The 16,719-nt window shown below is 29.9% G+C and overlaps 1 protein-coding gene across 1 annotated transcript in view; it reads left to right on the top strand.

Moving 5' to 3' along the window:
• Window positions 1-6,109, top strand: part of nkd2b (NKD inhibitor of WNT signaling pathway 2b) — a 68,090-nt gene extending 61,981 nt beyond the window's left edge. Inside the window, exons 8-10 of the mRNA XM_073848007.1 lie at window positions 2,319-2,385; window positions 2,469-2,584; window positions 5,565-6,109. Of these exons, the coding sequence (XP_073704108.1) occupies window positions 2,319-2,385; window positions 2,469-2,584; window positions 5,565-6,109 (728 nt within the window). The remainder of the gene's footprint in view (window positions 1-2,318; window positions 2,386-2,468; window positions 2,585-5,564) is intronic.
• The last annotated feature ends 10,610 nt before the right edge of the window (window positions 6,110-16,719 follow it).

The raw sequence follows: 16,719 nt of genomic DNA, 5'->3' as shown, positions 1-16,719 counted from the left end.
GCATTTTAATCGCATATAAATATTTGACCTGAGAACAGTGAGAAGTACGTTTTTTTCATATGGATTTTTAGTACACCATTGAATAATGACTGAATACATAAACGGAAGCAACAAAATATTGTTTATTTTTGTTCAACCAAGTCCAACAGACCAGTGCAATATTGCCATTAACTGTAGCAATAGGATACAGTGTTTCCCATAACGAAAACATTTATTTCAGTGAAAAAATAAATCCAAAACTCTCTATTTTAACATTTTGAACAATGGGGCTTTACAATCTTTAGCTTTTTTTTTTTTTTTTTTATAAATTCTTGTGTTTTAATTTTTCTCATAATCAAATTAAAGCATAAACATTTATTTTATTTTCAATCAAATGAAAAATAAACCTTTTTAATTTTTGGAGGTTTGCTGTTAAAATCAATAAATAATAATAATCATAGTATTTTTTTCTACAATTAAGTGGTTAATCTTGTTGTTATATTTATTTTTTATCATTAAATATTGTTTTTTGTCAATTATTTAAATAGGAATATTGTTCTGTTTCATGTTAAACCGTACTTTTTTTTTTGACAGGTTGCCGTGAAGTTTCTGTGTGTAAAGTATGATATGATGCTAGTTTTCTCAAATGAAACGGTAAAAGTGACACTCACAGTAGCTTTGGAGATTGAGTTTATCTGTTCATTTGAGATGCAAATGCCAAATATTAACGGGAGCATCACGCGTGCAGTGTAAAAAAACGCGTCTCTGCCATTCTAACATACAGAGGCAAACAGTATATGCAGGATCCATATTAAAACGGTCTTTTTGCATTTCAGTTTTCACAGACACTAGTCCATATCGCGATTTGAATTAAGTGACAGACCAACTTTTGATCTATCAATCCATAAATCGACGAATTTACGTGGCATTCCGCGCTATAGTAAATTCGGTTTTTATGAATGGAGTCCGCGATCCAGTCCGTGTTTTCTTGGAGGAGACATTGTAAACGCGCCCCCCTAAGATAATGGTAGGGGAAACACTGGGATATTTAGAAATATACTAGCCTTCATTTCAGAAATTCAGGTACCCTATAGGTAGGTAGACCTTCTGTAAAAGCATTGAAGTGATACATGAGGCTCGATGTGCTGCGGTGATATGCGCATTCCGCTAGTTGGTGTTCCAGTATAATCGGTCCGCCGCTGAAACTCATCCAGTGAGAAACGTTCCGCGGTGCAAAATTAAGTGCGATTAAAATGCGTTAAAAAAAATTAACGCGTTATTTTTGTGTAATTAATTAATCTAAATTAACGCGTTAAAGTCCCGGCCCTAATTAGAACACAAGTGCACACTTTAATCTATGGAAGCCCGTTTCCGCCACTGAATAAAAAATGAAAGGTTACTGCAACTTATCTCACAATTCTGACTTTTTTGTGAGTTATAAAGTCAGAATTGCATGATATAAAAAAAGTAAAAATTCAGAGAAATAAACTCACAATTATGAGAACATAATCAGTCTTTTTTTTTTTCTCTTCAGAACTGGACTTAATAACTCGCAATTGCAAGTTATAAATATCTTACAGTTGCGAGAAAAAAAGTCAGCATAGTTTATATCTCGCAATTCTAACTTTATTTCTCGCAATCACGAGTGTATATCTTCCAATTGTGACTATATATCTAACAATTCTGACTTTATAACTCGTAATCGTGCGTTTATATCTCAGTTCTGAGAAAACAAGTCAGAATTGCGAGATGTAAACTTGCAATTGAAAGAAAAAAGTCAGAATTGTGAGAAGTCGCAATTATTTTTTCATTGATACAGCATAATTTTAACATTTTGTATTGTTTTTTTATTAAAATTTTTCTTTTTCTTTCAATGCATTTTTTAATTTACTTTTTTTTTCTGTTTTTAAATCAGTTTGTCATTTGTCTTATCATTTTAATTTTTATTAATGGTGTATATCTATGTTTTATATATAAACAATAAAATGTTGGCTTTGAAAGCAACTGAGATAAAATGATTTTAAGCTGCTTTAAAAAAAAAAATTATTTTAAGTAACTTTTAATTTTAGATATCTATATCTATAATAAACCTGCTATGATTCTCACAAACCTGCTTATTTGTATACACAAATAAATAAATGTGGTTTGTGTCTAGATGAATTTAAACCAAAAGACTAGATGATTCATAACAGATGAATGAATCATTCTGACAAACACTAAACACTGGAATTAAAAAGACTTAAAACACTCAAACTAATATTATAAAACAAATCAGCACACACTCTAATTTATGACTAAATAGGAAACATTTCTGTTCTTTCCTCCTGCTTCAGACAAAGACGCGAATCGTTTGAGTCGCATTGAGTCGGTTCACGCAGAGGACAGACGGCAGACCGCACACGCCAAGTGAGTGCTCATGTGTAATATATCTGCATGAATCAGTGTTTTAGTGCTGTTTGTCCACATGTGATATGATGTGTGTTTTTCAGAGGTCAGACTGCTGAAGCTCAGGAGAGGAATCACTACTGTGTGGACGAGAACACAGAGAGAAGAAATCATTACCTGGATCTGGCTGGAATAGAAAACTACACCTCCAGATTTGACAGTAAGATTCTACCCAACGTGTGTAATATCACAGAAACACAGATGAAAATGAAAATTCTGTCATTATTACTGTCATTGTTCCAAACCTGTAAGACCTTTGTTTGTTTTGCACACAAAAATATTCTCGTAGCTTGATAAAATCATGATTGAACTACTGATGTCACATGGACTATTTTGTAGTACCCTTGCTGTTTATGGAGGGTCAGAGGGTTTATCAAAAATCATTTGTGTTCTGAAGAGGAATGAAGGTCAACATGAAGGTGATTAGTTAATGAGTTAGTGATTAGAATTTTGAACTAACCCTTTAACACTGACAGGAGTGTTCACTCTTCACAGAAAGATTGTTCAATTCTCACAAAAAAAGGAAAATCTCACTCATCAGGAAATTAAAAAAATATATTGCATAAAAATAATCACATTTTTTAAGACATGAGGCATTTTTTACACTATTTTCATACATTAAGCTCACCCCACATGAAATATAATGATTGAAATGCAAAAAAAATAATACTACGTTAATTGTAAAGTTGTAATTTTTGTTGTGCTGCTTTTAATTTATGCCGATTTTTAAAAATGTTTATAAATTTTCCTAAAAACAGGATTTTCTTTATCCAACATATTCTTCTTCTTATTATTTTTTTTTTGTAAATATAATTCCTTCATTTTTGTTAAATTTTCTGATGTTTTATTTTTTCCGTAATTTTGATTATTTTTCTGATTCTTTATCATATATAATTTCTTAATTTTGGGTAATGTTGCAGAAGTTTTATGAAATATATTTGAACTTAATTTTGATCATTCTGCTGACTCCGTATAAACTTTTATAAGATATAATTTCTTCATTTTTAATTTTTTTTTGCCAAGCCTTTTTATAAAAATATAATTACTTAATTTTTGTTCATTGTGCCGACCCTTTATAAAATATTAAGGATTTTTGATTCATTTTCCTGACATTTTTAAAATTTTGAAAATACTAGTGTTCTGATCATTTCGGCCACCACTGTATATTTCCATAATTTTGTTTAATTTTTCCTACCTTTTTAAAATATAATTCCGTAATTTTGATTATTTTTCTGATTCTTTATCAAATATAATTTCTTAATTTTGGGTAATGTTGCAGAAGTTTTATGAAATATATTTGAACTTAATTTTGATCATTCTGCTGACTCCGTATAAACTTTTATAAGATATAATTTCTTCATTTTTAATTTTTTTTTGCCAAGCCTTTTTATAAAAATATAATTACTTAATTTTTGTTCATTGTGCCGACCCTTTATAAAATATTAAGGATTTTTGATTCATTTTCCTGACATTTTTAAAATTTTGAAAATACTAGTGTTCTGATCATTTCGGCCACCACTGTATATTTCCATAATTTTGTTTAATTTTTCCTACCTTTTTAAAATATAATTCCGTAATTTTGATTATTTTTCTGATTCTTTATCAAATATAATTCCTTAATTTTGGGTAATGTTGCAGAAGTTTTATGAAATATATTTGAACTTAATTTTGATCATTCTACTGATTCTGTATAAACTTTTTATAAAATAAATATATTTTTTTAATCTCTTCATTTTTTTTTTATTTTGCCAAGCCTTTTTATAAAAATATAATTACTTAATTTTTGTTCATTGTGCCGACCCTTTATAAAATATTAAGGATTTTTTATTCATTTTCCTGACATTTTTAAATTTTTAAAATTTTGAAAATACTAGTGTTCTGATAATTTTGTCCACCACTGTATATTTCCATAATTTTGTTTAATTTTTCCTACATTTTTAAAATATAATTCCGTAATTTTGATTATTTTTCTGATTCTTTATCATATATAATTTCTTAATTTTGGGTAATGTTGCAGAAGTTTTATGAAATATATTTGAACTTAATTTTGATCATTCTGCTGACTCCGTATAAACTTTTATAAGATATAATTTCTTCATTTTTAATTTTATTTTGCCAACCCTTTTTATAAAAATATAATTACTTCATTTTTGTTCATTGTGCCGACCCTTTATAAAATATTATTAAGGATTTTTTATTCATTTTTCTGACTTAAAACCATTTTGAAAATACTAGTGTTCTGATCATTTCAGCCACCACTGTATATTTCCATAATTTTGTTTAATTTTTCCTACCTTTTTAAAATATAATTCCGTAATTTTGATTATTTTTCTGATTCTTTATCAAATATAATTCCTTAATTTTGGGTAATGTTGCAGAAGTTTTATGAAATATATTTGATCATTCTACTGACTTCGTATAAACTTTTAATAAAATATATATATATTTATTTTTAATTTCTTTTTTTTTTTTTTTTTTTTTTGCCAAGCCTTTTTATAAAAATATAATTACTTAATTTTTGTTCATTGTGCCGACCCTTTATAAAATATTATTAAGGATTTTTGATTCATTTTCCTGACATTTTTACATTTTTAAAATTTAAAAAAAATACTAGTGTTCTGATCATTTTGGCCACCACTGTATATTTCCATAATTTTGTTTAATTTTTCCTACCTTTTTAAAATATAATTCCGTAATTTTGATTATTTTTCTGATTCTTTATCAAATATAATTCCTTAATTTTGGGTAATGTTGCAGAAGTTTTATGATATATATTTGAACTTAATTTTGATCATTCTACTGACTTCGTATAAACTTTTTATAAAATATATATTTATTTTTAATTTCTTTTTTTTTTTTTTTTTGCCAAGCCTTTTTATAAAAATATAATTACTTAATTTTTGTTCATTGTGCCGACCCTTTATAAAATATTAAGGATTTTTTTTTCATTTTCCTGACATTTTTAAATTTTGAAAATTTTGAAAATACTAGTGTTCTGATCATTTTGGCCACCACTGTATATTTCCATAATTTTGTTTAATTTTTCCAACCTTTTATAAAATATAATTCCTTAATTTTGATCATTGTTCTGATTATTTATAAAATATAATTTCTTAATTCTACTCTTTAATTCTCTCAAGGTTCCTCTCCTCCTGCGGCCCCGCAAGAACAGCCATCACGGCCTTCACACAACCAAAGCCGTTCCCGTTCCCACGAACCCGAGACACACGCCCATCAGCGGCGATCACAGATCATCACCGACCCCAGCCTGGCCCCGGATCCTCGTGTACGCAGCGGACCCCAGTCCTTCAGATCCCCCAAGAGCACATCTAAAGGTGGTCAGTCTGCTGCCAAAATAGGCAAGTGCCACGGCTACTATCCGCCAACGCAAGGCCCCGCGGGTCAAGACGTGTACCATCTCCCCCAACAAAACCAGCCTCAGCCCTCAACAGCTCACCAGCACCCTCTCCAACACAGTCACAGCAAGAGATTGAGAGCCAAAGCCAGAGAACAGGCTCTGTCGCCCTCAAAACACACCCAACAACAGCCCTCGCCCGTCAGCCCGCCTGCGCCGGACCGCGAGCAGAACGGCGGGTTTGTGGTTCCCGTGGTTCAGCGACACGAACACCATCATCATCACGAACACCATCATCATCACCACTACCACCACTACCATCAGACATGACTTCACAAACTCACTTCCATTGAAACAGGAGCGTAAACTCATAAAGCTGTGGATGAGAGCTCATTTCAATCGCTAACTAAGAATCCAGCTCTCTATGTCCGTCAGGTTTGTAAGGGTCGATCCTGTTTTGCGGTATGAATGTTCAGCAAGTATTTCTATCAAACATATATCAGATATTCAGAAATCTGCTCTGCTCAAACTCAGGCACTTATTACGTTTATTAACTATATTGTCATCATTTACACAGAGCTAAAGTTAGTCATTGCTGACAGTTTACATGAAGACATCAACTTTGCTTATGCTTTTATGGATGTGTGTAATTTTATCTAGATATACACTGCCGCTCAAAAGTTTAGGATTTTTAATGTTTTTTTTTTTAAGTCATCAAAGTTCCATTTATTTGATCAAAAATATAGAATATGAAATTTTATTGCAATTCAAAATAGCAGTTCTTTATTTTAATATACTTTAAAATATAATTTATTTCTGTGATGCAAAGCTGATTTTTTAATCAGCCATTACTCCGGTCTTCAGCGCCACACGATCCTTCAGAAATCATTCCAATGTACTGATTTATTACTTACTTATTAATGCTGCTTAATGTTTTTTTGGAACCTGTGATACTTTTTTAAAAAGAAAATAGAAATACAAATCTATTCTAACAAGTCTATATGATGACTTTTTATCAATTTAACACATCCTTGCTGAATAAAAGTAGTACTTTCTTTTAATAAGAGAAAGGGAAAAAAAAATTAACTGACCCTAAAAGTTGCAAAAGTTTTCTATTTTAAATAAATACCATTCTTTTTAACGTTTTATATATCAAAGATTCTTGAAAAATGTATCACAGGTTCCAAAAGAAATATTAAGCAGCACAACCGTTTCCAACAATGATAATAAATCTGTATATTAGAATGATTTCTGAAGGATCATGTGACACTGGAAACTGGAGTAATGATGCTGAAAATTGAGCTTTGATCACAGAAATAAATTACAGATAATAGAAAACCACTATTTTAAATTGCACTAACATTTCACAATATTACAGATATTTCTGTATTTTTAATTAAATAAATGCAGCCTTGATGAGCTGAAAAGTCTCCTTTAAAAAATACAGTAAAACTGTAAAAACTAAATATTATCACAATTATTTCAAACTTATGTCCAGAAGTGTATATATACATATACATGTACATTGTTTGAAACATTTCAATTAAAAATCCAGGGGAAAAATCAATTTGAACAAAATGAAATCATTTAAAATTCCCTCAATCTCTAAGATTGAATCCAGTATATTCAGACATGTATGATGGGGTCATGAAATATACTGCATAGAAGGAATGACCCCATAATATCTAAAATGATCGTATAGTAGCGTGATGCTCTGCTCGGCTGCAGATTTCTGTCACTCAGATGTGTTTTTGTGTGACGACGTCTCTTCAAGTATTTTTTCTAGTATTCGTGGATCTCAGGTGAATGGTGCTGCTCTGTAGCTTTTCTGAAAAAAAAAAAGGCTATATGTCCCTTCGGGAGACCCTGCCATGGACTGAACGTCTCCCTCCTACCAGAGGAAATATCACCACTGCCAGTTTGAATGCTAAAATATCCTTTATGTTTAAAAATAAATACTATATGATGAATATAAACATTTTACTGTATGATTATACTGCATATGCATATTTATCATGGTTTATACATATGCATTTGTTTTTATAAATATTTTAATAAAATACAATTAATGCATTTGACGTCTGCCTTTCATTTTCTCAATTTAAGAAATGTCTTTTTTTTTCATTCATCATTTATTTGGGACTTCATCTAAATGGATCTAAATGGTACAAAATTACATTTTGACACTTGCTATCTGAGCAAAATATTCCATAAATATAATTTAGTATGATAAAATGTTCTAAAAATTAGGGCTGTTTAATGATTTATTGCAATTAATCACATCCAGAATTAAAGCTTTTTTTTTTTTTACATAATATATGTACTGTGTATATTTGTATGTATATATAAATACACACATATGCATATAAAATTTAGAAATTTTAGAAAAATGTGTTGTTTACATTATAAATATATTAATATATAATAATTATATGAATATAAATATATACATGTAAACATTTTCAAAATATATACTGTGTATTTATATATACATAATAAATATGCAGTATACACATATATTAGGTAAACAAAAACTTATTTTAGATTGTTTAACAGTAATGCTAGCCTACTAAAAATATAAAATATTCCATTACATTAAATATTCAATAGAAATATTACATTGACATAATTAAAAAAAAAACTGTCATTTTGGACCGCTAAACGAAATTATTTATTGGAACCAATAGAATATCTGATAAAAATCAGAGCCGTTGAAAAAATGAGGTAAATTTACTTTAGCCACACCCCTTTCTCTTTAACTCCGCCTTACAAATGGCACGTCAATCAACCGGATGTCAGTAAACGGGAAATATGATTGGTTAAAAAACGCGGGCCGCTTTCCTGACAGGATGCGATTTCTCGTGATACTTCTTTGATAAAATCTTAGAACAAAAGTAGTTAGAAACAAAGTCAAAGATATATTCTACATATTTTTTTATTCTATAGTCTTCATTAGTAAGTGATTCTTGCTAGTACAAAACTCATTGAGGGCGATTTCAGGACGTTGCTATGTGGTTGCTAAGTCAAATAAGTCCATCCTCCAGTCTCTAGTATTCTGATTTTAAAATACGCCTCAAGTTTCTCCTTAAGTGTAAGTTTGAGGGGTTTCTTTTATTAGCATCAGTTCAAAATGCTTTGGTAAAGTAAAAGCACATTCTCCTCAACAAAACTGAGGAATCATTAGTTCTACTGGAATTAAACGGCGCGGAGAGTTTATAAGTGTTTATACTTATGGATAGGGAATTGTTCAAATCAAAACTGTTTGTAAGCACTACTAATAATAACTTAAAGTGCCTTTAAACCTCTAGCCATACATGCATAAAATGCAGTGCATTCTGCGGACTCCAGCGCCACCTTGCGGCGAGATCGGTAAATTATATTCCTATATTGGGGCTTTTTTAAAAAGACAAAATATTCAATTACATTAAATGTTCAATAAAAATATTCAATAAAAACATAATCAAACTAAAATATAGCAAATTCATCCCATTGACATAATTTTAAAAAACGGCCATTTTTTAAACGGGAAATTATTTAGAACCAAAGGAACGTCTGATAAAAATCAAAGCCGTTGAAAAAAATGAGGTAAATTTTATTTAGCCACACCCCTTTCTCTTTAACTCCGCCTTGCAATGGCACGTCAATCAACCGGATGTCAGTAAACAACACGAAATATGAAACGCAGGCCGCTTTCCTGACAGGATACGATTTCTCGTGATAGTTCTTTCGATAAGAGCTTAGACCAAAAGTAGTTAGTAACAACGTTTTGCTAGTACACAACTTGCTGTTGTGGGCGATTTTCATGACGTTGCTATGTGGTTGCTAAGTCAAATAATTCCATCCTCCAGTCTCTGGTGTTTTGATTTTAAAATACGCCTCAAGTTTTTCCTTAAGTGTAAGTTTGAAGGTTTTTTTTTTTTATTAGCATCAGTTTAAAATGGTTTAGTAAAATAAAAGCACATTCTCCTCGACAAAACACTTAGGAATCATTAAGTTAACGTTAGTTCTGCTGGAATCAAACGGTGCGGGGCGTTTAAAAGTGTTTGTAGGCCTACTTATGGTTAGGGGATTGTCCAAATCACTAATATTAACAATTGCAAGCACTACTAATAACTTCCAGTGCCTTCCAAACCGCTAGCCATAAACTGGATTTGAATGCAGTGCATTGTGCGGACTCAGCGCCACCTTGCGGAGAGATCGGTAAATTATATCCTAATATTGGGGCCTTTTTGCATTTAAAATCATGTATTTCTTATATTTGTATATTTTTTGTAGCATAAAATTATTTAAAAATATATTTTTCTTGTTTTTTAAATATAATTCTACAAGTCCTGGACATGCTATTCTATTTTTATTGTTTTAAATCTACGTTAAACACTTTGATAATTCTTCTGTTTATTACTCATGCAGCTACATGAACCTGTCATAAAAACTGCTAGAGATACTTTTAGAAATTAATTTGACTATAAAGGAAAGACTTGAGATGTAATACAGCTCCTTCGGTATATAACAAAGATATCTGAGGAACTCTGAAAAGGACATGTTCTCTGTCACTCCGAAGAACCTCAGATGGGGCCCCAAGTGTCTTTTCATTTTTACTATGACACTTGTTGCTCCAATATCGTTTTTGTAACGACATCTAAAGCCTTCTGTGAACTTGATTCGGTGCATTTCAGAAGAGCATATAGAAAACATGGTCTTAACGCGATGTGTCAGACTAGTACTGCTTATAAGGGGTTTTTTGAGCGCGGGCCAGTGAGGATTTAATCGGGGGCCAAATAAGGACCCCAACCGCGCCACACAATGCCAGTGGTGAAAAGCGAGGGGAGGGTCGGAGAAATGCAAATGTACCTACTTTGTGCTGCGCGAGAGAACCTCCTCTGCCTTTGACAAGTGGCTGTTTCCAGTCGGAGTGGGTGGAAGTTAGAAAATAATGCCAGTTTAGCGTCGCCACTTTCACACGCTCGCCCGCGTTCCTTCATCTGTGCGCAGACGCGCGGAACTGACGCGACGCATCGCTGCTCCACACTTTCAGTACATGTATGAGGTAAGAAAGCGATTACTACAATCTACCACCTGACAAACACAAACTCAACATGCAGAGTGTTGAACAAGGGCCTGAGATCACAAAACAGACCATGCAAACATTTTTATTGTCACTTCTTCGTGCCATAAAGTGCCATTTATTTGTGCTGAAACTGGTTTTGCTTAGACCTTAGAATCATAGGCTGGTTTAAAGCATTATTTCAGCATGCAAACTTTCTTTGTGATTATATTGTATGCAATGCATGCTGTGAAAAGCTTAGTTTTGATATTTTTAATGTTAGATTGATAAATCATCAATGCCAAGTAAGAGGACGATATTTAGTTATTTTGAGATTAATGCAGAATTGAAGGTGCCTGGTGACAGTCCCAAAATCTACCTGCAGCCTTGCTGGACAGTGCACATTTGCTGTTTTTAGATGTTCCAATTAAATAAAAGCGTTTTTTCTGAATGTTCTCTAAACTTCAACATTTGTAAAATGTTTTTAAAACGTTTATTATTGGTTATGTAAACACCAACTTTATCAATTTGCAAACATTATGGAAAAAATTACATTCTGAAACAAGAAGTAACCTTTAAAAAAAGACAAACGTTTAGGAGAATGTTAACTGTTTCATGAACAATGTATAAATGTTTTTGTTTTTACGTTTTGAGAACATTATTAAAGACCAGAAAACTCTGACGAACGTTTTATTTAGAAAATGTTAGAAGCACATTTCAGGGAAAAAAAAAATTCAATAAATGTGTATAAATAACATTTTTGTGCAAAAGTTTATTCTTGGTTATGTAAACACTAACTAATTAATTTGCAAACAATATGGGAGCATTACATTTGAAATGTTATCTGAACATTCTAAAACAAAAAGTAACGTTCAAAAAACGTTAGACGAACGTTTAGAGGACAACTGTTCCATGAACAATGTATAAATAATGTTTTTCTTATTAGGTTTTGAGAACATTATAAAAGACCAGAAAACGTTGACAAACGTTTTATTTAGAAAACATGAGAAGCACGTTTCAGGAAAAAAAAGTTCAATTAACGTGTATAAAAAAAAAAAATTTGTGCAAAAGTTTTGAGAACATTATTAAAGACCAGATGTCTTTCACGAACATTCTAGAAATAGGAAATAGAAATATAAAAATGTAAAAGTTAGATGGCATTTCAGAAAAAAAAAAAACATTTAATGAACGTATAAATAATTTTTTATTCTAAAATGTTGAGATTGTTAATTAAGTTAGTTAATTAAGAAAATATAGTTAATATTTATTTATTTATTTGCTTATTTAATAAATTCATAAATTATATGTTGTATTGTATTTTTTCATAATAATATATGATTGAGAAATAACAAAACTGGACTTGCAGATAATAGGATAATATTAAAAAAAGCAATGCATGAAGTAAGATTGCAAGAATGGCCATAACAGAAACCAAAAAAAAAGAAACCATTTTACATTTTTTTCCATGATTTAAAAAATGTTAGATGAATGTTTTAGGAAAAAATGCTCAATAAAAATGTATAAATAACATTTTTTGTGCAGAAGTATTGAGAAAGTTATTAATGTTACTATTATTAGTAACATTTCAGTTTAAATTTTAGTATTTATATTTTCATATAAAAGCAAAGTATAGTTAATATTTACTTACTTATTTAATAACTATATAATTATTATTTTTTTTTTTCTCATGATAATATGATATTCAAATCAACTTCCAAAATCAGTAAGAAGTATTAATCAAGCATTATTATATATTATATAAATGTTGTTAAAGAATAAGTTTCACAAACATTATGTTAGAAAAATTAGAATTCAGCATTTCAGGGGAAAAAAACATTCAATGAACGATGTATAAATAATGTTTTTAAACTAAAATTTTGAGATTGTTAATTAAGATCAGATAATATTGCTAAACGTTTTAGTAACATTTCAGTTTCTACATTTTTGCATTTACTTTTTACAATTTTTGCATTTATTTTTAAATAAAACTAAAATATAGTTAATATTTATTTGACGTACTTAATAACTAAATAACTTATATATAGTATTTTTTTTTCATAATAATGTATGAGGAAGTATTGATGAATAACAAAACTGGACTTGCAGATAATTAAAAAAAAAGCTATGCATTAAATAAGATAGCAAGAATGGCCATAACACAATCATATTTAACCATTTTACAACTTTTTTTTACCAAGATTTAAAAAATGTTATAAATGTTTCAGGAAAAAAAAAAATGTGCAAAAGTTTTGAGAACATTTTCTTAAGACCAGATTCATTTGATAAATATTCTATTAGGAATGTTCCAAAAAAAAACTTAAATAAATGTTTAAGGGAAAAAAAATGTCCAATGATTAATTTATAAATGATGTTTTTTGCTCAAATTTTATGAACTTTATTAGATATTGATGAACATTTTACTAGTAATATTTAAAATGCATTAAATAAAAACCAGATAACTTTGACAAACATTGTATCAATGTTACTGTTCATAACCAGAATTTTAGTCAAAGTTCTGATAACATTCCCTGTTGTTTTGTAAATATTGGGTAAATATTGTGCAAAACCAGTTTTGAAGCAGTTTTGCATACATATATAGCATTTCATCGTCCACCTGCTCTCGAAACATCTGCATCATCTGTATTGACCACATTTGTTCCCAGAGCACTTTTGCTAAAGATGTTCCGCTGCTTGTCCTGTTCATGCATCCTCTCACTCTTATAGAGACACAAGCGCTAGTTTGCAAGACTAAGCCTTTCTTAGGAAAATGTGATTATCTGCAGCCCTGACTCGCATTCAGACGCACGCATGAGAAAAGCTCCGCAACACAATAGAGGCGCTGGGAGTTTGTCTGAGATGCTGAAGGGAGAAAGAGAACAGCTTAGATATTACAATACATACATCTGCCTCATTATGGCAGAAGAGATGAGAATTCATTTACAGTTTCTGGACGCGACCGAAGCCTTATACTGGGGATTTGGATGTGCATATAACCAGCTTCATTTCTTTAATCACACGGGCAATGGTGCATTTTTCTCAACAGTTTATTTTGTTGCAGTGACATCAAAGAGCGAGTTGAACAATTGCCTCATTCTGCCCTTCTACCCCCACTGTCTCTCCCCGATTTCCACTTGATTAAGCTCCGAGCCTCTTGAGTTGAATCCACGGGGAAAATGGTTCACTAATTTCAGGACTGGGCTTCCAAACAAAACAGGGCCACTTTTGCTTTCCACACTAATTTGAGTCAAATTCAGTCAGGTACGATTTTTTTTCTCCCTCTGCATTTTGACCGGCGTACTTGAGGAGTTTGTAAGATGAATAAAACTGTAGAAAAGACTCAAAAGAAAAGCACAAAAGTGCATAAAGTGGCATTTGTCCCTGTTTGCTCATGCTTGGCCTGATAAGTTTTACTTAGCACAAGAAATGTCAAGATATGTGACCTGTTTACATGTAGGTTTTCATTTATGACATAATTATCAATTGTTTACTGGCTGATACTGAGATCTAGAGACCAGGATGGCATTTATACACTTACTTTACAAAATTAATTCAAATATTTTGGGAAACAGAAAAAGTGGATGTTGAAATGGACTGATTTTGGTAGATGTTGACATGCAAAATCAATATATTAATCAATATATAGGTCCGTAGCTGGTTATTTTGTCTCTAAATACTCGCTGTAATGGAAGTTGCTGTGATTATGGTAATTATTATTTCTGTTCAGCGGGAGGTAATTGCTGCCACGTGGTTGTGTGTTGGAGTTTGTCGTGTTTTTAGCTTGTTATCTGAATGATTGATGGCAGATCTCATTGCATATTAAATGCAGATGTGATTTTCATGTTGCACGCTGTTATTAACTTGATCATTTATGTAGGGAAATGTTATTGCTGTGTTACATGCTTTGCAAATTTGACATTCAGCAATCCTCCTCTCTGCTGAAACTTGTTGCTGTAGTTGTGGATATATTATGTACAATATGAAAATATGAAATAATAAAATGTGTCTTATATTATATACAATCTTATATATTTATAATAATTTTGAAAAATAATTAATTAAAACAATTTATATAATTAATTTATAATAATGTATTTATGTAAAAAACTAAATATATTTAATACTTATTTATATACTAATTTAGTCAAATAAAAAACAAAAATTATATATATTTTGTATTTTAAATAAATAAATTATTATAAATAAATTCTATAAGTTATTATAATTATTAATAAATTATATAATTAATTAAAATAATTTATATAAAGAATTTATAATTTTATTTATATAAACTTAATTTAATATTTACTAATTTAATTAAATTAATAATTATATGTTGTATTTTATATAAATTAATTATATAAATTATTATAATGAATGTGTGTGTGTATATATATAAATCATTTATTAATTATAATAGTTTATATAATTAATTATATATAAAAGACTAAATCTATTTAATATGTATTTATTTAATATTTATTTAAATAAATATTATATAAATTTTGTATTTTATATAAATAATTATAAATTAATTAGATAAATATTTAAATTAATAATATATTTATTTATAAATATATATGTAATTATAATAATTTATATTATTACTTAAAATACTTTATATAATTAATTTATATAAAAACAATTTATACATCCTTTTTTACTAATTTAATCAAAAGTAAACAAATATTATAAATGGTATTTTTATAAATAAATAATTATAAATTATATTAATTATATATATATATAATTAATACATATAATATATATATATATATATATATATATTTATTTATATAAAAACAAAACATTTAATATTTATTTATTTACTAACAAGTAAATAAATGAACAATTTATATATTGTATTTTATATAAATAAATTAATAGAAATTAATTATATACATTATTATAATTATAATAATATATAACATCTTCCAAACCAACTTTACAAAATCAAAAAGCATTAATAAACAACAAATCCAGACTTGCATCTAATAATAATAAAAAAGCACTGCATGAAATAAGATTGCAAGAATGGCCATAACAACTTCTTTTTTTTTTTTTTTTTTTTTTTTTTACAAAACACTGTACAAATTCCCTGTTTCTTCAAGCAGTTGCTTAGCAATGTTCAGTATGAAGTGGCCGGGCGTCCCATGCAGGCAGAGACACGATGGGCTGCTTTCCTCCAGCCGCCTCCTCTCACTCTTCTTCTGCCCAGTGCAACCAGAATACTAATGCGCTACAACTCTTGAGTGAAGGACAATGCATGTAAACATCAACTAGTGCTCTCCACATGTTGTGGTGTGTAGTTTGGAGCATATTTTATTAGTTTTTAGTGGCATTGTGTTTGCATCTCTCTCAGATTTTACTTCTTTTGCATTAAAAGCATAAGAACATTGCATCTAATGCCCCTCATGAACTTTTGTAGTTCATATTCTTGTTCACCACTAGATGGCTGTGTCTGAAACTGAAGGAAGCTGCTTTCTCTGCTCAGTCAGTCCATGTGTTTGTATAGAGGTGAAACCAGACAGACTTTCAGAGCTGTTTTTAACATTAAATCATATGTTTAAAAAAAAAAAATCAGATGCCATTTCTAGTCTTTAAATCAAATACCAAACAGCTTGCACAGGATTGTGGGACATCATATGCAGCATTAATTAGGTTTTAGATACATATGAGCATTAACCCCTTAGTTTTCGTCATCGTTAAAGGTGAAGTGTGTGATTTCTTTGCAAAATAGTGACTGTTTTCTAACAGGTTTCCCTTCGCTTTCCACTGATCAGACAAAAAGTTGATGTTAACACCACTGCGGAGTCACAGTCTTGAACACAAATTATTTATTTATAGTCTCTGCATATTAATCTGAAATATGAGAAAGTAATTTAATATGAAAAAGAAG

Source organism: Garra rufa, chromosome 9, assembly GCF_049309525.1.
Source record: "Garra rufa chromosome 9, GarRuf1.0, whole genome shotgun sequence".
Lineage (NCBI taxonomy): Eukaryota > Metazoa > Chordata > Actinopteri > Cypriniformes > Cyprinidae > Garra > Garra rufa.
Note: the sequence above shows the minus strand (reverse complement) of the source record. Positions and strands in the feature narration are given on the sequence as shown.